This window comes from Mytilus californianus, unplaced genomic scaffold (genome assembly GCF_021869535.1).
Source record: "Mytilus californianus isolate M0D057914Y unplaced genomic scaffold, xbMytCali1.0.p SCAF_6, whole genome shotgun sequence".
Taxonomy (NCBI): Eukaryota; Metazoa; Mollusca; class Bivalvia; order Mytilida; family Mytilidae; genus Mytilus; species Mytilus californianus.
Window position 1 is genome coordinate 71,033,781 of NW_026262712.1, and position 24,647 is coordinate 71,058,427.

At 31.4% G+C, this 24,647-nt stretch overlaps 1 protein-coding gene across 1 annotated transcript; it reads right to left on the bottom strand.

Moving 5' to 3' along the window:
* Positions 1 to 922: 922 nt before the first annotated feature.
* On the bottom strand, positions 923 to 20,463 carry LOC127704603 (uncharacterized). The gene is made up of 9 exons (XM_052208719.1): positions 20,326 to 20,463; positions 15,519 to 15,641; positions 14,054 to 14,215; positions 11,861 to 11,953; positions 10,082 to 10,406; positions 8,781 to 8,815; positions 7,496 to 7,570; positions 4,623 to 4,796; positions 923 to 1,446 (listed from the first exon to the last, which is right to left on the bottom strand). The coding sequence occupies exons 2-9, from the start codon at positions 15,595 to 15,597 to the stop codon at positions 1,016 to 1,018; spliced, it is 1,374 nt and encodes a 457-aa protein (XP_052064679.1). The 5' UTR covers positions 15,598 to 15,641; positions 20,326 to 20,463; the 3' UTR covers positions 923 to 1,015.
* Between the last annotated feature and the right edge of the window lie 4,184 nt (positions 20,464 to 24,647).

Below are 24,647 nucleotides of genomic sequence, written 5' to 3' on the forward strand. Positions count from 1 at the left end.
CTGGTGTAAAATGGGGTCATTAGCTAGTTTCCTTTCGTGATTTGTTTTCTTTTCTTTGTACTTTTATTCATAAACTCGTGTATGGTTGATCTTTCTCAGTTTATTTGTTGTCGCCGTTAGGCAGTGACGTCACAATAAATATTGTATGCTGAATACTAAAAAATCTTCAAAAATGATGAGGATAACCTAGTGAACCCATTTTCCAAGTCATATCCCAGTTATTGACATATACTGTTGAAGCATGATCTTTTGGTAAGATTTAAAATACGGAATTGTTCACAGAAAATTAGTCCATATTGATTATCGAGAGAACAAGTTAGAGATCTTTCGTTTTGCCTTATAGCTAGACTCCCTTACACTCATTAATGTTTACTATTTTGCTAACTGAAAAGGTCTGGAATCTTTTAAAGTACATTAATTTTACTTTTCGTTTATATGTTGTTAATGTTTGGTGTATTGAAATGCTGTACATATATTTCCGATGGCAACAAAATTTTCTGGTATTAGATATAATGATGTCTTTTTGCATTGTTAATATTATTGCTATACGAAATCTATTCTGCATATAGCCACCAATATTAAACTTTAATTCAGCAGGACGTTAGCATATTAGCAGGTCAAAGGAATTTTGCTCTTGCTTTCTTGCACTTTGAGCTCTCTTTGAAAGGAGTTTACGTGTACATGGTTTTATTGCCTACTACATGGGAATTGTCAACTTTCGGAAAAGATATTCATCTTTTTTAAAAATTTCAATGCACTTATTTTCCTTGATATACCGCTCATTGAGATTAATATTATCTGGAGACGAAAAAATATTCAACTGCCTGCCCATGATCAAAAACAATATCAATAGTTGTTTCATGGTGTATGTAAATGTTTTTAGTCCTATCCAGTAAAAATACAAGTCTTCATTTTCCAATTTTTTAATACGGTTGAGATGATGACACATCTGATTGTGTCTACTGCTTCATATTTCAAGGGTAGCATGCAATTACAATAATGTTATAATATCATCTTACTTTAAAGTAAAATTCAAGTCATTGTATAATTCGTCGTTTGGGGTTACATGGTCATAGTTAGTATCAAAATGCCTGGCCGGTTTTGGTGTCCGGTTAAGAATATTGTATACTTCTTCCTTTTTGTTCATTATTGTTGGAACATCAGATAAATCAATCGTAATCTGTCGAAGATCAGACACGACTGTATATGCATTGTCAGGTTTGAACAATGCTGGTATTTCAGTGATGTCATTAGGTGACATATAAGATTGCGTCAAGCTGACTTCCTCTGCTTGATTTAGATCTTCATCTCTAATTTCCATATAATTATCAATAGTCAAGACCTGATCATTTATTTGGACATTGTGTGGTTCCTTTTCCAGGTTAATATCGATGTATGAATAACTATTCACGATCTGTTCTAAGGAGCCTTCAACTTCTTCGTTTTCTACAATAGAGCAATCGGACTTGTTATAAATATACATGATATTCTATTTTTAATTCATTTTTCATATGTAAAAAATATATAAATTAAAGAAAATGTCGGCTTAGACGTCAATGGGACGGAAACTAGCAACATGGAACAATCGACATGTAAATCATGTTAACAGGGTGTCTACAAAACAGAAATAACAGTTATTAGGTCACAATCACGAATTAGTTGTCCGATGCTTTACAACGTGATTTCATGGTTTTAGATCTTAGATACCAGTATTGTCCAGTACTTTACCGATGGTGTCCTATTCTCGATTTTGACATTTTGAATGAGGATGGATTCGCATGGCAGGTGATCCATGCATATTAGGAAACTCTTATCCTGTCGACGCACCAAGTCTTTCTCCTTTTGGAATTAATGTGATTCCCTCTGTGTTTAGTCTGTTACCATGATTTGTCTATTCTGAATTAATTTACGAAGTCTGTACGTCTTTAAACTCATTTCGCCTAAATTTTACCATTAAACCAAGCTTTTCATAGCCATTAATAGACAAGTTTTGACTAAATCACACAAGACTTCTTAGAAGCACATGTTTCCTTCATAAACTCCTCAATGCAATCAAACCCAATCACAAACACCATTCCTTACGTTGGATAGCCACCTTAACTAGTTCCTCGAATAAATAATTATTTGAACACGGCGTTTAAATCTCTCACTTTTGTCAATTAGTGGACAGCTTGAAGTTCAGCGAATACTACGTAGTTAACAGTAAACAGTGAAAAGTTGGTTTACTCAATAAAGGACTACAGAAATATTGATGAAAGTAAAAAGTAATGTTATACAATATCGTATCAAAAAATGCTCTCATAATCAAAGCACTTAATGTGCTTTTGTATAGTTGCTCAATATTCATATATAAAAATAAGGAGATGTGGTATGATTGCCAATGCGACAACTGTCCATCAAAGTTCAAATGAAGAAGTTGTAAGCAATTATAGGCAACCGCACAGCCTTCCACAATGAGAAAAACCCATACCGTATAGTCGGCTATAAAAGTCCCCGACATTAAAAATATGAAACAATTCAGTTGAAAAAAACTAACGGCATAATTTATAACAAAACAATCTACGAAAAGCAAATATGACAGGCATGAACCAACGACAACTACTGAACTACAGGCTCCTGATTTGAAACAGGTACATGAAGAATGTGGCGGGGTTAAACATGTTTGTGAACGCTCAACCCTCCCCTTAACCTGGGACAGTGGTGTAACCGCACAACAAAAGAACAAACTATAAAAATCTGTTAAAAAAGGCTTAACTCATCAGATCAATAAAAAGTAGAAAAAAAATATCCTACAAAAACCCGGAACGGACGTGGCAGGTCATATATATATTTGAATATACATCAGGTGGATTTTTCTACAGTTTGCAAGTTATGACATTTAAACTAAGAAAGTTAAGCAAAATCTTTTATACATTTCACGTTTCTTGGTGATGAAAATAGCATACCTAAAATCTGTTAAATTGTGTCAATAACGGATGACATTTAAATGTATAAAAAATTGCAATGTGTAGAAACAGATTTACAGTTTAGTCTAAATCATTTGATATTTTCTTACGTTTTTGGATTTTTATATCAATTCTATAGAAGTCACATATAGGAGCTTTACTGCACCACAGATGCCAATGTCGACATCAAATGTCTCTTCAGTGATGTTCGAGGCGAAAACGTTTTAAAACTAAAACTAATACAAATGTTAAAGAGCTGATCAACAACCCCCTACCCCCCCCCCCCCTTTTTTTACACACACACAAAACAAAAGAAACAAAAGAAAATAGGGGGCGATATTATCAATTTGGTTGAAGAGCATGTTACACAATTATATTGTAATATATAATAAAAAACCAAACGGTGTACGCATACGTTTTGTTTTGATTGGTGATAGCAATAATTATTGTTTAAGGTATACTATAGATGGATTGAACCATTGGTTAATAAAGTTCATTAAAAGCGTCAACGTTAAAATAATCCGTTAACTTTTTATTTCAAAGGGAGACTAGGCTTAAGGAAAATAGTTTTAGACTAGAAGACTATGCCTGAGGAAAATAGTTTATAACTAGAGAACTATAAATAACCATCACTATAGATAGTTCATTTTAACATGTGTAAGACAAATATGTTATTCCTTATTAGGATTGTTGTTAGAAAAGAGGATGATAAGAAATGATATCGCCGTTACTACTTAATTTCAATTATGAGTGGAATTGACGATGTATTATCGAATGATGATTTATACTTGATAATTTTAAATTATGAAATTGTGAATAAACTGAGTATACTTGGTTTATAAAATAATATAATAGGTTACAATGGTGATTTTAGTTATGCTTGTATAATCTATAATTGTCTATTGTAATATTGAGGCTTATATACTTGTTCTAAAACATGAATCGTTGAGTCAATATGTTTTATCTACATTACCATAATTATACAAGACATCTTACATCAAATTTAATGTTCGTAAAACTTTTTAGTCATATCTAAATGTTTTAAGGCTTTTGTCAGGTCTTGCAGTTTTGTATAACAAACAAGGAGTTTGAAGCTCTCAACCAATTAAATAATGGAAATATTATTATTTTGTATTATTTTCAAAACTAAGGGGCAAAAAAGAGGCCTGATAATTCTTTCTCCTTTTCAAAAAAGGGTTATGTTTCGTAGTTATGCATTATTACGCATGTGTTTGCTATGCTACTAATACAGTTAACAATTGTCTCACCAACCCATTTGTTATTGAGCAACTTTATCAAACACCATAAGCAAAAAAAAAAAACAACTGTTATCAAATGCATCATATAAAAATATTTAATTTTGTAGAAGGTTTGCTAAAAAAGTAGAAATTATAAAAGTAGGTCATAATTATTCCTCATAAGGCCAAAGCTATTTATACGGTGGATCTGCAGAAACGTTAAAACACAAGTTAAATTTTAATATCAATGATTTATATGTGCAGGTAAGGTAATGGAAATCTTTCTATAATTTGTCGTTCTGTGGCTACAAATAATGTGGTATGTGATAATGATTACTGAGTAGGTCTTCCTGATTGCTTTTTATCGTAAAGAAAGGCATTATAAGTACACGTTGTCGTTTTTATACTACACGCTCGTAAAATGTTCTATTCATATTACCTTCTATTGATTGATTAAGATCTGCGTCCCTAATTTCCGTGTAGTTATCGATAGTAATAGGCTGATTGTTAGGTTCAGCATTTGGTCTGTTATTTTCCAGGTTAATATCTACGTATAAATAACCGTCCACAACCTGTTCATCGGTGCTGTTAACTTGCAGGTTTTCTGTGTTATCTACAATATGAAATGAATTTAGTACTTTAAAATTTCTGGATTTACCTCCATCAGGAACGGTCATACCAAAAACATTTAAAAGCGAAGAAAGTATAACTATATCACCATGTGAAGAACTGTATGACCAAAGGGACCTAGATAATAAAAAGCCAAATCCATCTTAATATAAATATAAGGAGATGTGGTAGGATTGCCAATGAGACAACTATCCACTAAAGTTCAAATGAAGTGGATATAAGCAATTATAGGCAACCGTACGGCTTTCAACAATGAAAAAAAAACCAGCCACATAAAGAAATTGGCAGAGTCAAACATGTTTAAAGGCGCAAACTCTCCTAACATGGGAAAGTGGTGTAACTGCACAACAGATGAACAAACTATGAAAAACAATAAAAACAAATATGAGGAACAGCTAAAAAATACGACAACCACTCAGTTACAGGTTCCTGACTTGAGACAGGCACATATAGAATGTGGCGGGGTTAAACATGTTTGAAGGCGCCAACCCTCAACTTTGTCAACTTTGTCTGAGAGAGTTGGAACCTTAGTTTCTTAATGATTTTTAAATTTACCAAAGGAAAATGATACTTATTTTTATAACAGCTATTATATTTTGATGCAAGAAAAGCTAATTCACGTCATAAGATGGTATCAACAATAAAGAGGTTTTCCTTGCTATTTATCTTAATCGTTTAAATAGTACAGCCAAAGATTTGTCTGTAAGAGTTGAATGTACAATAACAATTTCTTCAATTTAAAAATGGGTTAGAATATATCATACAAATCAAGTAAATTATAACAATGACCATTCTAAACATGTGGATATCGAAAGAATATCCAGGAGAATGTTGACAGCTTCAAATCTAAATTGAAGCAAGCAAAATTTAGAATTAAAGACCGGATCAATTCTGACTTGAGTAGATTAAATTCAAGTGAATTTATAGTATTGCAATAGAAAAATATGGACCATTTTAAGAGAATATGTGATTTTTTTGTATTCATTATACTGATAAAGCAATGAAAATGCGATTCATTGACTTTCGTAGGTTGGCAGTCTTTGTTTTTGTAAGTTTCTTAGAATAAAAGATGATCCGAGAATAATTTAAATTCCCTCAGTATATATTCATATTAATCGTGATTGCATTTCTTCGAACACATCTAGTTTAATCAAGTCTTAACTTTTTGATAGAGTAGATATTTTAATTTGCCAATATCAAAATGACCACTGACGTCTTTATCCATTCACTTATATAAAAAAAACAGATGACTTTTGATGTATAAAGACATTTCATAAATGCTAAAAGAATACCCGAATTCGATTGTTTTGTATCGATTTTATATTTCATATAATCAAAACATTTTGAACTATATATAGGATACGTTGTATATTATTGGAAGTTATCAAAAATGGATTTTGCCGTATTTCTTATTGTTTATTTGACAGTGTTTATATTCAAAATCATCTTATTAGTATTAGAATTTATGTATTCTGTTATCCAGATTGATATAAAAAAAAAAACAATCATAACATCTACTGTTGGTTTTACTTATATACAGTATCCATACAAATTTAATTTTAGGGTGCTTACGATGAGTATGTTCTATGCTTATAATGAGTATTGTTAGAATAGAGAAAAATAATTTTTTTTATCGTTTCTTGTTGAAGTCCACTTTGGAACGATATTGTGAACGTTTTAATGAAATGAACTGACCATTGTTCAACATCAATGATTTAAAATCCACACATAATAATATTACATTGTGAGGTCGAGTATACAAAAAAACTATTTTACTGAATAATAGGTATTCATGGTTTTTTCGTTCCTGATTTATAAAGGCTGATATATAGCTTATAGAGGACATAATTCCTAAATTCCTAAAGCTGTCTATTTTCTACACAGAACATGTGTCGTTGATAAATTTAGTCGTATATTTTACCTCAAACATGTTTTCCTATAATTTATTTAGACGATAAATTATAGTTGTCAGTATTAGAGTACTTCGTACTTACTGTTACTAATTCTGTAATTTCCAAAGAATTTTGCATAAAAATAGTGTTTTAGTGTTTTAAAATAACATAAAATTAACGGTATAAGATGCGCATTTCGACAATAAATGTCTCTTCAGTGATGCTGGAGGCAAAAATATTTGAAAAAAAGAAATTTGTACAAGAGCTGATCAACCAAAAGGACCTAAAGGTTAAGTAACATTACTTGTACCAGTATTTTTTTTAATAACCAATGGTTTATAAATGAATGAATAGATTGATGAATGAATGAAGGAATCTGTATTTTCTCCATGGATATGAAGATTTTGCACAAATAAGAAGCAAGTGCCTAGATAATTTTTTATTAGGACCTTTATTATGTTAATTCTAATATTCTGAAATCGCAGTTTTTTAACAAATTTATATCCCTGTGAAATTATTTCATGAGCAGAAATTCAATCACAAGCAACTTATCAGATGAATAAACCTTCATTCACAAAAAATAATTCGTCACACCAAGTTGTTAAAAAAGAACTCATCACATGCTTGGAAAAGTTTTAAGAACAGATTTAATTCATATGAATAATCAAATTTCTACATTTATATGATTAGTTCTTGAGTGACCAAACTTTGGTATATTCTTTTGAGAATAACAGATGTAGCACATTTCCATCTAGTAATGGTTTGGATAAAATTGTGTACGAATACTTACCAAATCGTGTATCAATACCTTCATAGTCATTTCCACTTCTAGTTCTAGTTCCGTCTGAAAACAACTGAGCTGTACCTGAAATGTATTTTTGCATATTTTTCTTTTAGGTGAAGTCGTTTTATTCTACAAAGACCTTATACTCCAAAGTAAATATGTAAACGTTAATCTGTAGAAATATACATTTTAATACGTATTTATTTCGGAAATTCACGTCTCAACAAGTTGATCCTAATGATTTTTTAAATTTTATCATATATGATCATTTCATTAGTCGGAAGTGGAAATCTCCATGTTTGCTCTTCATTGCACTGACAGAATAATTTGCATAATAACAGTTAACAACAAACTCATGACAGTACAGTTATCAAAAATTCAGCCGTTTCATATTTTGGGAAATTTGCTTACAAAAATATTTTAAAAGTTTTTTCATTACTGTCTTACAAATTATAAATACTGATGATAAGGTGGTGTTTCCTTTGCAAACGTCGATAGGACATACATGACTTATCACGCGGTCATGGCATACCTGATTCGAATCTAGTTTTACGGATGTGTTTGTGTTGGTTGCTTTGTTTTCAAAATCTTTGTGTTAGACTTGACCACTAATTATCTGACTATTACCACATTGGAGCATGATCCAGGAAATATATGACTACAACCTTTTGTATTAATTTATTCGTACGAATTTTTTGTTTCTTGTAACTCCATTCTGTCATAAAAATAACTGATATACAAATAAATGAAAATTAACGAATGGAACATTTGAGAAAAGTAAGAAGGACCAAGAGAAGATAAAACCTAACTAAAACTGCATTTTAGTTGCAATAGAATATGAGTGATCATCATAGTCATCAACTTTCAAATTCAATTATTCGGAGAAAGAACATCATCTTTTCAGCGGAGCATGAAGTAACGTATTACTGCATATGGTTTCTAAAAAAAATAACCTCTACTCATGAATAAAATTAAATGTGTGATATACTTCAATCAGGCAGCAACTCAATAATTAAAACAAATATTTCAGCATAGTTACGAAATAGAAAAAATATTTCAAAGAAAGTCAAACAAATAACAAAAGTTAAATAAAAAAAAATACAAATAGAATAAGAATCAGCGTTTGCATTAAAATGCATGAATAACTATATCTTACAAAACGTATAATGCAAAACAAAATCATCGATATACCACACCAAAGAAGAGAGCTGCTGGTGTGTTTATAACAATGAATTTATGATTACATCCTAACCTTTAAGAACTTAACTAAGAGTATTGCCTTTTTACTTACTGTTGTCTTGTGCCCTTTCTATGTGTTTTGTTATACTGCGAAAAAACAAATATGTACCATAACATTAGATTAACAGTACATATACATGTAGTAATAAATTAACATGCCATGGAATATTGAATAACACAACATGTTTGGTACAATTAACTCCCGTTACAGTATTCAGAATATATTATTTATGTATAATGTTTTGCTAGAATTATTAATTTTGGAAAATTTAGAAATGTTTTGCCAACGATCACTTGTTAGTGTTTAGCAATATAAAACCAATAGTTAAGTCATTCATAAATTACTTAATCAAATTTAAATATCAAGGAAGTTGAATAAATGTAAATACTGGATTAAGCTAAATAACTGTCTATAAGGACAAAGTAACTAGTCAACACGTTTTGTGATATTTATAACGTAGTTTCATGAACAATGAATGTTCAGAATGGTTTCATTCACGTTCTTTATATATTTTTTACTTTGCTATATCAGTATAATCAAACAAAATAGAAATCAGTGGCTTTCCTTTTAACTGGACGTAAATGTTTCACTTCTGGAATCTTCTAAAACGTCATCGGTGTCTGAGCAAAAAATTAATTAACCAAAGAACGTTTCGTCCTTTTTCACAAAAAGTTCATCAAATAGCATCGAGACCTAATAGGTAAATATTCAGTGTCTACTTCACAAATAGGTGCAGGTGTGTCCAGAGATGTGATTCGGACGCAAGAGATTTTTACAGTATGTACCATCAATTTCACTATTGTTTTGTTGTTGTTTATTTGTTGTTACAATAACTTTTTTGTTGGAGTTTTTGTAAGATTTATTTGTATGTTTGTTTGAATTTTTTTGTCAGTTGTGTTGTATGTCTGTGGTGTATGTTTACACAGTTTTTGGCTGATGGACCCCAATTATCGTGCCATTAACCAGATATTTCTGTTTTAGTTCTCACCAACTTTTTCACTATAAAGGAACTATGAACAACTGTCGTGGAAGGTTTAGCTATGTAGAAACTATGTTTTCTTTGTGTACATACCGTGTTTAAACCTTTACATATCTTTTGGTTTCTTTTGTTGTAGGATTGCTGTTTCATCGACGTATTCCTCACATTTCTATTTATCAGTATCAACAAAGTCCTGTGTGTTTGCTGGTTTTCTCCTGTAGTAAATATGTTTTAATACATTGATTGATTGATTGATTGTTGCTCGCTTAATGTCCAGTGGCAATTATTCCATGCATATTTAGAATGATGATTTTGTTTTAAAAAATCATGAGCACATAAAACAAAATGTACCTATGCCAGTAACTTTACTTACGATTTGTTTGATTTGTACTTTTTAACCATCAAACATATGCTGATGGCTACCATGATGCCAACTACAGTAGATACTATTATGATTATTATCATTTGCGTGGAAATTTGAACTTGGGATTTATCTGTTTCATGGATTCCATCATTAAGTGTTAAGTTCTTTGTTGACGTTTCGACCATTGATCCTCTGTTGGTTGTAGTAGGTGGCTGTTTATTAATATTTGAAGTTGTCGAATTTTTTGTGAAACTTGTAGTTGGTTCCCGTTTGTAAGTTGTCCATTTGTTTGTCGAGACTGGTGGTGGTGGAATAAATTTTGTTGTAAGGTAACCTAAAATTAGGAATATAAATTCAACAGTAGTAAATTTTTTTATCTACCTTTAGTTTTGATATCTTTTCAACCTTTTTTTGGGGGAAAAGACTTTTTATCTCTGATCGTAAGAACCCTTTGATAGTTTAAACTACTTGTGTATTCATTTATTTCATGAGAAAAGAATAAACGAGGTTTATTTCTGTTTTTTTAATGGCGATGAGTCAGTTATTATTGTCCTAGTACGCCAAAAAAAATGTGAAGCTTTATTCCGTGAGAATCGAAATTAATTCAAACTTTTAACAGAAAGTAACTGGAAAAGATCGATTAAACATGCACTTATGTAATGTAACCCAACCTGTCTACCTATCATTACCCCTGATAGACCTTGATATCAGAATTTCCTATTTCAATCTTCATTTATGACATTCGGGACTTTTTTTCCGAAGGTGTTTATATTTGATATTCCGTTGTTTCCTTTTAGATATGTACTATATTGGAGTGAAATACACCGGCTAATTATGAAATTTATTGGTTACCTGGACATCGAATATGAGTCAATATCTCCTGTGAACAAAAGTGATGAACAGAATGGTATTTAAAGTTCAAAGGAATAGAAATATTGACAGGGAATATAAACTTATATCCCTTGTGAAGATCCCGAATAACATATATTTTTTTCTTTTCTTTTATCCATGTTCATATCATGAATTTTCTATAAATATTTGATACACATTTGATGCATAAATCAGCGTTTGTCGGCGAGGTTGAAGGATAATTCAAAGACGTTATCGGAAAGTGCAGGGATGAGTCAATAGTCCAAGAATACAACAACATTAATAAAAGTTTAAGGTTATAATAATTTACAATTTCAGCACTACCTACATATGGACTATATATCTCCCAGCTAAAAAAACTAGGAGGGGCTTAGATTTCTTCAGGAATTTCCTTTGAGATAATACCATTAGGTCAATGCCTATGCTGGTGAACTGTTAGTCTTCGATAGTATCCCAAGCCCAGTAGCCAGTACTTCGATACTAGCATGATGATTCTGGTATTTTTTTTATTGTTTTGATTATTTTGAATTTAGGCTTGCATCTCCTTCATACAAGTCCAAACCTGTTTTGGGAGATATACATATAAGTTGTATATCCAACATTACAAACCTTATAATATTAACAAGAGTATCCGTATTTATTTGCAACAAAATTTTGAACTTTTTGGTTTTAAACACTCTTCAACTTCCTAATTGATGTAGCTCCCAACTGTTTTAAGCGCCACTGGTGAGTTTTGTGTAGACGAAACGCTCGTCTCATGTACTGAATTCTTAGCCTTGTGAACTCTTGGTTATTCGTGATGAGTTTTTTTTTACTTTTATCATGTAATGTTCGTTATTAAGACGTTTTATAGATTGAAAGGTCACAATACATCATAAGTACTACAAGTTTAATTTTGAAAAGGCAACTACTTTTTACCTGGTGTTGGGCATCCAGTAGCTCTATTACAGCGAGTGTTGTCACAGTCACACATCTTCCCACATGCATGTCCATAATATCCACGGTCACACTCTATAAAAATTATTTTGTTTTAAGTGTCACTGTACATATATACGATTAGTATATAAAGCTTACGTAGAGTATGAGTATATATCATTAAACAAATATACCTTGCTATGTCATTGGTTTTACAATCGCGTTGATGCTTTTGACTATAAACATGTTTTTAGGACAATATTTCCTATCCTCTCTTACTCAGAAATTAAGACAAGCCTGTCAGCTATTGAAATCTTATCAACGGGTATGTGTAATAGCATAGTGCCATCTTGCACTGTTTGTGGCTTAAGATCCTAATATCACGAAAGCAAACCAGTCACATATTCCACGTATTATTTTAAAATGTGTGAAAAGAGTTAGATTTTATTCGTTATTCGTTCAAACAGTGTCTAACTATGTATTCATTGGCTTGATTTATTCCCATAAGATTTTGGCTGACAAGTTTTCTGTGTATGGAATATTACGAAGGAAATGAAAGGCATACGTAGTTAAATCATCATGCCAAAAATATTCAAAGCAAACGACATCAACATATCTTCATCCGGTTTAAACAATATACAGCATGTCATGCGAATCTAAAGACGTACTGAATAAAAATAGCAGGGACAATTCAAGAACTGCCAAGTTTACTAAATGACCAAACCATTTAAACTGATATGATATCTAACAACAATCACTAAGAAGTTCCTGCCGGGGGACAGACACGTGAACATGCTAGCACTACTGTCGAGTTGTATTTATACTAATAGCGCGTCTGTCGTGCTTAATAACAAACCTGGAGTCTTTGACGAGAATATACCATTAATTTCACAAAATGTATAATCATTCGAATACTAAGTTTTTTTCTTCCTCAAAGCATAGATGAACTTAACCAGATTTAGCACTTCTGGTTTTTGCTCGTCAAGTTTGTAACTGATTTGGCTTTTAAACAAGTTTAATTCAAGCGGAATCGATGAGTCCTCTGTAGAGGAAACGCATGTATGGCCTACTAACTTATAATTATCATTCTATCTTTGATGAGTTACATATATTTATCATTCCTGTTATCTAATACACGTGCATATATTACCTTTTCTCTAATTCTTTGGCAATTTAACCCTTTCCGGACCCATTGTTTAAAAACATTTAATCAACGTGTGGTTGCCGATAATCTCAAAAGATGATTGAATGAGTTTATGGGTCATAACCTTTATCAGCTCACCGAATAAATCAAAATATGCTAACAGGTGTTAATGAAATTGACAACTTTGTGGAATGTGGAAGGCACTCAAAGGGGATTTTCGTTTATCAAAAATGAAAATTTATTTGATAATCATTAGAGAAACAGATTCTTACATAGTTACTCGTGGAGTATCGGATTTATCCAATCTTGATAGTTAAATTATTTATTTTAAAGTCCAAGCCTTTAAAATTCGATGATTTAACTATCTCGATTGGATAAATCCGATAATCCAGTAGTACCAATGTAAGAATCTATATATCCATGTGTACATTCACGTGTGTTTATTTATTTTCATAATTTTTCATCAATGTGTCCTATTCCCAATAATACATTTTTACTGGATGTGGTTTTGCATTACAGATGATGTATTTATAGAAAAAGACGCAGTCGATCTCGTTCAGTTTCTAGTTCATAGTATGCCCACATGTTTTTGAATACATAATATTATCATGAATTTGTTTATTGTTAATAGATTTATGAAATCTGTTACCTCTGATTTATAGTTTTGAACAAAGGGATTTGTTATCCGGGAAATAAGTTTAGAAAATTGCGAATATTTTCCCAAAAAATTTTCTAACCCTGTCGACATAACCTGTCTCTCTTCGTTTGAAGTTCATGCGATTCGCTATCTTGATTTTTATTGACGTACGTCAAACTATTATTAATTGATAGTTTTTTGCTATAACTAACCGGAAAATGTTGTTTGACTAATTCGTAATTGATTATCCCAATTTCAAAAAGTTTTAAGTGTAACCTTATCGGTTTAGTAAGTTTTGAACAAATAATTTGGTTGCCTGATTTTTGCCCTTTCACTTCCATTTGAAAGTCTGTACTTCTTTTATTCTGTTACTTGTTTCACCTATGTATGTATTAATTGTATTAATTATACTTACCTATTTGGCACACTGATCCTACTCGACCTGGTTGACATATGCACCCACCAGTTGTGTTCTTACATACGCCTTGTAGGTATCTTGTTGGATCAGAACAGTACTTTAAATGTTGCGCAGAACATGATACTTTACAATCTCTAATATCACCACACAGAGTTTCAACTGAAAATAAGGATTTTCAAATTTAATATAAGGAACTTCTGATCGTAAAGTGATCGTATATCTGAATATAAAAATAAGGAGATGAGGTATGATTGTCAATGAGACAACTATCTACCAGAATCTTATTTGAAATCGGCATTATAATAAATTCCTTCAATAATCCATATCTAAGACAGTTTATTTTCCTATATTTCAGAGGTTATATTTCTTCCACATTACAGATAACAAAGAAACGTTGCACAAACATCGGATTTTTTACACCTATTTTCAGTTTTGCGGTAATACATGTATGAACCCGACATTCGAACTTCATAAACTTAAAAATGGTATAAACACAGTTTTTTTTAAAGGAAATAATTACTTGTTTTATAGTATAACACTGTTACATAATACTTATTTCAAAGTTCGGGTATTTATTGACTGCATTGAAATGCTTGTTTGAACAATTATCACCGGAGTTTGATATTTCTTCGTGTTTATAGTGTGGCCTTTTATTGGACAAACTTTTTTTTCCTTCTTTTCCAATTTTTGTCAAAACTGTTTTGCTCCACCTAATATGAAAGTAATATAACATTTGCAAACTGACTTTAATGCCAAATTCAATCTTAAATAAAAATTAATCTTATAGTATGACAATAGTTCATCAATATAGTTTTTCGAACATATACAGTGACATGAACTTCGAGTCATTACAGCAAGAAAGCAAAGCAAATCTTATATTATACCTAGAAATTGGGTGCATAAATGAATCAACGTCAATATACATGAACATCGCAGCTTTCTAAGAATAACTAGCATGGTGTTAAAACACTTAAATATGCTCACATGTCAACAACAGACATTACTAGAAACTAAAATCCGGTCAATATGAACTATCCCGGATAGCCAATATTTCGAAATTACTTCAACATATTTTTGAAACAGCTGAATAAGTTATTAACCTGTCCTAGATATTTTTCAAGATGTCAATCATAGTAAGTCTTGTCACTTGTTTTTTTTTATTAGCTGGCTCAGTGGTAAAAGTTAGATGCAAATTTTTTATAAACAAGGTGTAATTTTGTGTTTTGCCATGGCGTTGTCAGTTTGTCTTCGACTTAAGAGTTTGAATATCCCTTTGGTATCTTCCGCCTCTCTTTTAAACGCAAAACATAAAAGTGATGCACCATTAGTTTTTATATGCTTGTAAACGGACCTGTGAAACGCCATGCATTATTTGTAATTACAACTGAAAGGTGAAGCTGATAAAAAGCAGTTAAAAAAATATAGCATTGTTTATTGCAGGTAATAGAGAGTACATACTAACCTTGTCCAATAGATATCGAAAATGAAAACGAAAACATCGCATTACACAATAGACTGAAAGTACTTAGGATGGACATCATGTTTTTGTTTTTGCTTGTTTTGCACTTAAAAGTGCAGAATAGTTCTGAAAAAGAAATAAATTAGATAGAATTCAATCAACCGTCAATTGATTAAAGATAAATATATGCTACACATGTTTACTAAAAGCTACAATTAGTTTGGTCTAAATTTAAATAAATGGAAAGTTTGTTGCGCGATGAGTTTTTTAAGATAAATACTCATCAGAAATGGTACAAGAGGTACCAGACAAAAGTCGGGGTCAGCCAAAATTGGATAAATATATTAGGAGCAGTGTTACGAAACGAGACTTAACAGAATAGACAAAATCAAAGAATTTCAACTTTCAACCAGGTTTTGTAAAATTAACATTTTTATAAGCTTTTAATGTTTTAAATTGTATGTAACTGACCGGGGTCAATACTAAAACATCGGTTATTTTGAAAATGGCGTCCTTTATAGCTCTTATAGATTATCAGAACGTTCTCATGATCGTAATTAATAGTAGAGATAACAACGAGATGTGGGTGTCCGTCAATGTTACTGCAAATCGATGTTTCAAATAATCAAAAGATTAAATATCTAAACTGAATGATGAATGAAATAAGACAGGAGGTAAACTAAACCAAAAGGAACTTACTTCGTCTTATGTGGATTTCATGATTTTCCCCAAACAGGAGCGCTCAGAACCAACATTTTGTGATGGCCAAAGTAAGGCAAGCACCTTATTGGAAGTTGTGTAACAAGTTTAGTCTTACTGGAATGGAACAGTAAAACATTCCAATAGAACTTTGTCTGAAGGGGTTTAAATCTTAGTCACATGTTCTGTTCACTTGCAGTTCGCTTTAGGCCGAGTGATTATCAATTGAAAGTATTAACGTATAGTTCTTTGAGATGGAATTTAACTATTCAATGAGAACAAAACGGCAAAACCATAAAGAGCATATATAGAACCAAGATAGCATATGGCTCCAAAAGGATAACGGGCTTCTGTTTGTGTTTTGTATATTGAAGATATTACAAAAACGAACGGTATGACAGTATAAGTATGAAACTGTCAAATACTTTGTACTGAATTATGAATGAAATTAGATTTTGAGCAATGTAAAATATTACACCAAGCCAACGACACACTGATTTTCCAGAAATTCGTATCAAACATTTTGCAAGCACAAAAACCATTGTGCTAACTATGAATCAATCGAGCCTAAACAACTCGTGTGCAAATCTAATATAATAGCATGAATATTAATAGTTATGTTTGATATAGTGACAACAGCTAACGAACTATCTAATTACCCAATATAAAACAATTTAACAATTTTTGGAATGACTAAATTTATTTTTGAAGCAATTGCCTTCTTTTAAATAATAGAAGAGATGTTTGAGTTGAAATGGCGCAATGAAAATATAAAGTACATTTTAATTACATATAGTCAAATAACGTAAGTTCGTCGCAACCAATGATAGCAACCACCACCATAATTATATTTCTTTTGTCGGATTGGACTTGATATTTACGAAGGAAAAATGTTCTTTAAAATTGATTCATTAATCACCTTGAATCAAAATTCGTATTTTGGTCTACCCTTGTTTTGAAATTTGTCATGTAAAATAACTCAAGATGTTATAGATTAAGGTTGTTGTAAGACACGCTGCATATTGATGCACATGCAAATTGATTTTAAATACTGTATAAATGGGAACAACTACTCTCTGAACGTACATATTCCAATTCATTTCAGTATTTTTCAACGCAGTGAATACTTAACTGATCATATATGTTTTTCGGGGTCTGTATATCATCGACAATCATGTGCATGTTTTGTAGCATTAGCTTAGAATAAAGATACTCACTTAAGTTTTAACTATACTTGTTTCAGTAGTCAAATTAAACTGAAAGCAACTATCTTGTTTTTAATGATGTACCAGTATTGTATACAACATGATTTTAATGACCTTCCTAACAGGAACTCATCCACTTCAAATCAATATGCACAGTATGATAATACTACCGTACTAACAACATCTTTCAATTACTTGAGTCAATGAGGTGATCACGTAGGTATTGATTTACGTAGGAAGTGTATAAGTGTCGCGATTAAACTCTTATTCATAATTTTTTCCGTATTGCATTTTGATAACACGAGTTTGCATGTTACATTGAAGCACACTCCTATGCTGGTGAACGTAATATTTTGTAAATGTTTCTATGTCAACTCAACAAATTATGTAATATGTACTTTGAGTTATCAATATTAATTCTTATTGAACAGTTTTTGTGGTTTTTGTTTTCGTTCTCATTTAACATTCTTTTTCTAATAGTGCTTATATTACTTGGTAGTTGTAATGGATGTAAAGTCGTATCTCTAACCTATGGTAAAATCTGTAAGACGATTTTCCTAGTACTCTTTATTGAATAATACAGTTTCCTTCAAAGACACGTGTAGTTATAGACGAAATTAAAAACAAAAGCCTAATGAGCGATCAATTATCATAAGTCTTTAGAAATTAAGTTCAATGTCGAAGACTTTTGTGTAACTGTTCAAACGAAGAATAAACCAACAAAAACCTTGTTCCTCGATTATATCGGTTAATTAGTATTTAATTAAATTATTATTAAATGTATATCCGTGCGACCTTTCTTATAAGATTAACTAAACTTTAGATTGTATATCACAAATGTCTGTACAAAAGTATGTGTCACCGGTGTTGGAAGAAAAGGCAGAAGTAGCACATACTGATTTGTATGCGGGGAGCTAAAAATGTTGCAAAAGACTTGTAACGACGATAAAAAGAAATTTTGAAAATAAAAACAATGACCTTTTAAAATTTTGGGTCTAAAATGAGGGGTTGTTTGTCAATATAATGGAATTTTATGCGACTGTCATACAAGTGAGAGGTTTAGCTAGCTATAAAACCAGGTTTAATCCACCTTTTTCTACATAAGGAAATGCCTGTATCATTTTAGGAATATGACAGTTGTTTTCATTCGTTTGATGTGTTTGAGCTTTTGATTTCGCCATTTGATAAGGGACTTTCCGTTTTGAAGTTTCCTTGTAGTTCGGTATTTTTGTTAATATTTTACTTTTGCAGAAACACAGTCTTCTTCAAAGACATCTAGAGGTCCGCAAAAGGACTTAAAGTATCGAACACATTTTGATTTCCAAATCATGTGTCGTTTTTTATTTTCCTTTTGGTAGCTGGATCAAGCAGGCTTTTAATATGTATTTTACTCTTACGACATATTGTCAAGATATGCACGTCTTTCTTAAATTTATTCCATTTTTCAAGATTTTTTCAACTTAGATATGTGTGGTAACATTGGTGATTAGTACCATCTACAATTTATCGAGATAATTTTAAAAGTACCCGTTTTCTACAAATAAATTTGTGAGCAAATTATCAATTTAATTCATTTCAATTAGAAACTCTACAGAAAGAATTTTATTATTTTTTTACATTAAAATCAATGTGACCTTGCGCATTGTTTATGAAGCTGTTCGTGTTGAAATATACCTTGCAGCTCAGCAATAGATGTTATGATGTGAGCTGTGCACTTCCTTATACAACTCTAAAATGTTGTTTTACTTCAGCAAATTAAGTACTTTGAGATCGTTCACAGTGAATTTGTTTCTTATTATTTTGTTCACAAAGGAATTCAGTTTCTTTTTAATCTTTTTTTGTCGAGGGAAAAGCGGGGGAGGGGTTAAGCGGCATGATGCTGTCGTTGACCCAAATCTTATCACATTAAAGAACTTTACTTTTATATTAAAAAATCAGGTATCAAGTCTTTCAAATTTTCCTCTTACATTTCAAAATAGATTTCACATGACAACCCTATAAAATACAGAAGAAAACATGTCCTTATACAATTGTCATAGAAAATGTGTGTACAAAATCACAATACATATAAGAAAACAATTAAAACATTTTAGTGTGTTATAAGGAAGTGTAAAGCTTATAAATTTAGGGATGATATTAGATATTATTTTTTAAACGCTAATTAAGCCCGGAAAAAATAAAAAAACAAAACAATTATATTTTTTTTTAACTTTAATATAACTAGATCACAGACTGCTGGATGTTGAATGCAATATATTTCGATACACATATTGCAATGAATAAATTTATTTACAGAATTTGCTTAAAGTATTGTTCAACATCGACGTTTTTGATTGACACGTTTATCGCACAACCCCTCTTCTTTTCTTCATTGATGACATAACCCATACCCCAAACTCATTAGTGGGTTTTACCTGAAAAGAGCGACATGACAGGTGCCACCAGCAAACAAGAACTGCTCCCCTATCTGGAGCTTTTTCGCCTTATTTCTTTTAGGCATATTGTTGTCTATCTTTCTTCAACTTATGTATTTTGATTGCATCTTCTCCCCTTTTCCTAAATTCATTAGAATGCCATGTATGCTATTAATAAAACCATGTAAAATATTAAGCAGTCAGATATATTAAACAAACGTCCAAACTTAGAGTGTTGGAAGTAAGTACAATAACCAAAATGAATACTGGCAATCATACAACATCTCTTTATTTTAATGATCACGGCTATTCGTATTGCCTGTCTATAACTTTTCCAAGGCATATATTTACAGTCATATTATTCTTCATTATAATATTTGAAAATAACCTCGACTCGATAAAAACCAAATATGGCAAGAAATGAAGCAACCAATATGATAACACTAGATTTCTGTCAAAACTAAGCCATCAAATTGGTCCGTATGGCCTTACCTTAATATTGCAGTAAAACTGAACAGAATACTACCACTCGTTATATACACAATTTCTCTATTTTAAAAGATAGTCCATGTTAAAATAGAATATGTCATCCTATATGTCCGATGAATCACAGACGACCGATTGTTTTAATGGATGTCCCAGGTTTAAATGTTTTGTCGGTTAAAGGTTCAGGAAATTGTACTTCATAAATATATATAAAACTATATTTTGAACAAAAAAAAATCAATTGTGACAATATACGTATTGTATTTTTCATTTTAAAATTGGAATAAAAAAAATTAATTATAAATATCCAATTTAAATATTGTGAACATCAATACATTGACTTCTTCATTTATCTAAAATTGCACCTGCTTCTTAAATCAGTTACCTGATGTAACAAACTATTAGAACTTCATTCTATGTTAGAGAAAAGGGTAGGTTAATAAATTGCAAACTAAACACATTAATGAATACATCTAGAATAGTCGACTAATAATTGTACAACTCATACGTTTAGTTCTCAAAAACGTATTATTGCAAAAATAAAGATGACCAATAATAAAACAAATAAATTCGTGAGTAAAAACAAAAACGAATAAAATTATTTAGAAAGTACAAAACACATTCTATCAGAAAAAGAGAATTCCTAATTTATTTTCTTTTTTCAACGTTTTCCATTTGTTTCACCAAAAGATTGAAACACACATTTTCATGTCAATATTATAACAAATTTATTAAATGATTGCATCAACTAACACCCCACACTAAATCCCCACATATGTGTTAACCATTGTTGTACAACAAACATACGAATTATGAAATTTGTTAAAAAATATTGGGAAAATTTCCTCACACAGTTGATAACCAAAAAGAAGTTAATCGACTGGGGAAATATCCCCACAAAATGTTAACCAAAAAGATTTAATAGATTGGGGAAAATTTCCCACAAAATGTTAACCAAAAAGAATTTAATAGATAAATTTTCCCCACGATAATTTTAGCCAAAAAACAAATATATAGAATGGGGAAATTTCGCCACAAAAAAGTGAATTAAAAAGAAATCAATAGACTGGGGAAATTTTCCCACAGAGTTGATAACCAAACAAAAATTAATAGACTGGAGAAATTTCCCTACAAAAACGATAACCAAATATAAATCAGAATGCTGGGGAAATTTCCCTACACAGTTTATAACCAAAAAGGCATCAGTTGAATGGGAAAATTTCCCCACAAAGATGATAACCAATAATAAATCAATAGACTGGGGAAGTATATCTACAAAGATAATAACCAAAAAGAAATCAGTAGACTGGGGAATATTCCCACAGAAATGATAACCAAAATTAGTTCATAGGCAGGAGGAAAATCCCCATGCACTACACAATGATTGCATATACCATTGACACACAAAAATAAGAAATATCACGATCGTCTTACAGATACATTAAGAAGAGAAAAGAGTGGGCAAGCGTATCCACCAGCAGATATAAATAATGAAACATTGCCTGGGAAAATATTCACACTGATAAATTAAACAACAAAAATTACAGATAAAGCTTAAGGTAATACAGTCCACGATATGGGGGAATTTTCCCCCACAAACTCTTGTTAAATGTAAAAGTGTATATCAGGCCTTTTATAAATGACTATACGGTATGGGTTTTTCTCATTGTTGAAGGCCGTACGGTTGTCTATAACTACTTACATCCACTTCATTTGACCTTTGGTTGATAGTTGTCTTACTGGCAATCATACCAATTCTCCTTACTTTTATATAATCATAAATTAACGAATATGCCTTAAACTGGTGAATTTCTACGACTGTTTGAAAATTGTGCACCCTCATTTAGACCATGAAAATAAATTTGAAGTGAGTTGACATCCTTGCACAATTTGGTTTTAATTTGAACTATTTAACATTTACAGTCAAATTAATATAATAAATCCAACATAAAGCAAACCAAATAAAACTGACTTTAAAAGATGATAATCTCTTGTAGTTCTTTGATATCCACATACAAAAAAAAAGTAAAATCACAAAAATACTGAACTCCGAGGAAAATTCAATCGGAAAGTCCCTAATCACATGGCAAAATCAAATGACAAAACACATCAAACGAATGGACAACAACTGTCATATTCCTGACTTGGTACAGGCATTTTCAAATGTAGAAAATGGTGGATTGAACCTGGTTTTATAGCGCTAAACCTCTCACTTGTACGACAGTCTTATCAAATTTCGTTATATTTACAACGATGCGTGAACAAAACAGACATTATAAATAAAATAGTCAAAATATGGGTACAGCAGTCATCACTGTGTTACAATATCAAAACAAACAATTATTTACAAAAAAAGCACAAAAGCATCTATCAAATTAAGACCCACATTCATTGCTTCGCGTGTCTGACGTCAGAAAATGTAAACGTCACATAAGAAAAAAGTTTGTCATTCAATGTCTATTCAAAACAATTTTATAATTTCACATGGGGAATGTTGGTATACAGGGTTAAAAAATCAAAAGTTATGTTAGAATTAATTTCAGAAATAGACCGAGATTTATAATTGTCCAGAAGTTCTTCAGAACCCTTAAGAATCCACATATGGTAAATACCACTACGCGAGTAAAATAAATTTGTCGTTTGTCGTTCAAAGTATTTTCAAATTTATAATAGAACAATAACATAATGACATATAATAGAACAATAACATAATGACGGGATCTTTTAAAGTACAGAGTCACGTTATAAGAACCACAGAAACACAAAAAGTCGCATATACAAAACACACCAGTAAAAATTAAAGATAATACAAACACATTGACGGGATGTATAAGTACCTAGCCACGTCAAATGGATATCACAGAAAACAAACCAAACAGTAAAAGTAATATTAATAATAGAACAAAGACAAATGAAAGAACAATATTACACGTTGTTAAGATGATAAACAACGTCAGTATGCAGAATCTATACTTCAAGACCATCATGTATTGTTTGTGAAGTTGATACGGAATATTTATCAACAAGGTCTTGGTACCTTCCGATGAACTTTTTTAGAAAAAGGACGAGACGTTCTTTGACATACCCCTGGTTCATCAACTTTCTGCTCAGACACTGGTGACGTTTTACAAAGTCTGAGTAAGAGCTGCAAGCTCTTGAATATCGAATAAGTTGGGAAATGTATATCCCATATGCAGGTGAAGTTGGTATATTGCTACTAAGGTGGGGGAAATTTATAATTTTAAAATTAAAATCGTCTCGTTTGTCATAGATTCTGGTACTGAGATGACTGTGTATGTCAAATTCGAGATATAAGTCTAAAAATGAGGCGGAGGAAGCCGTGTCTGTTGTTTCTTTAATTTCTAGTTCTGGGGGATATATTAATGGAACCCAATCAGAAAAGTTCGGATTGTTAATGGAAAGAACATCATCAATATATCTAAAAGTGAAATTAAATAATCTGGCTTCTTTGATCTTCTTGTTTTTGACAAGTGTCTGAAGGAACTCCGATTCATATGAAAATAAGAAGAGGTCGGCAAGGAGAGGCGCACAGTTCGTTCCCATAGGAATGCCGACAATTTGTTGAAAAAGTCTACCTCCAAATTCAACAAATATGTTGTCGATAAGAAACTCCAGCATACTGATCACTTGTTCTTCTGTGTAGCATGTTTTACCCTTTTGTTCACTATTAACAAAATATGCCTTATGATATCCCAAAGTAATAAATTTATAGCGTATGCTACCATTTTTATGATGAAAGGCATTGTGGATTATTTCTTTCAAGCGATTTTTCAATTTCACATGGGGAATGGTGGTATACAGGGTTGAAAAATCAAAAGTTTTGATAGAACTAATCTCAGAAAAAGACCGAGATTTAAAATTATCTAGAAGTTCTTTAGAATTTTTAAGAATCCACATATGGTTAATACCACTACGCGAGTAAACAGTTTCACAGTATTTCTGAAGACCCTCTTTCACTGCGGACAGAATTTTAGTCAATCTAATGGACAATTCTTTAGTGGAACATGCAGATGAGCCGGCAATGTACCGTTGTTTGTAAGGAATTTTGTGGAGCTTAGGTATCCAATACAAAAAAGGTAAGTCCTCCGATTTGGTGTTCAATGTAATGTTCATTGAAGCCATGAAGGACTTATGATTTGCTAAAATCTCATCCTTGTCAAATGATATGTCTTTGTATGTGGGATTACCTGAGTGCTCATTTATTCCTAATTCTTTTACAAGACATTCGTAGTAATACGATTTACATATAAAGACAATATTATTTGAAGCTTTGTCCGCAGGAACAACAACATACTTATCATGAAGAG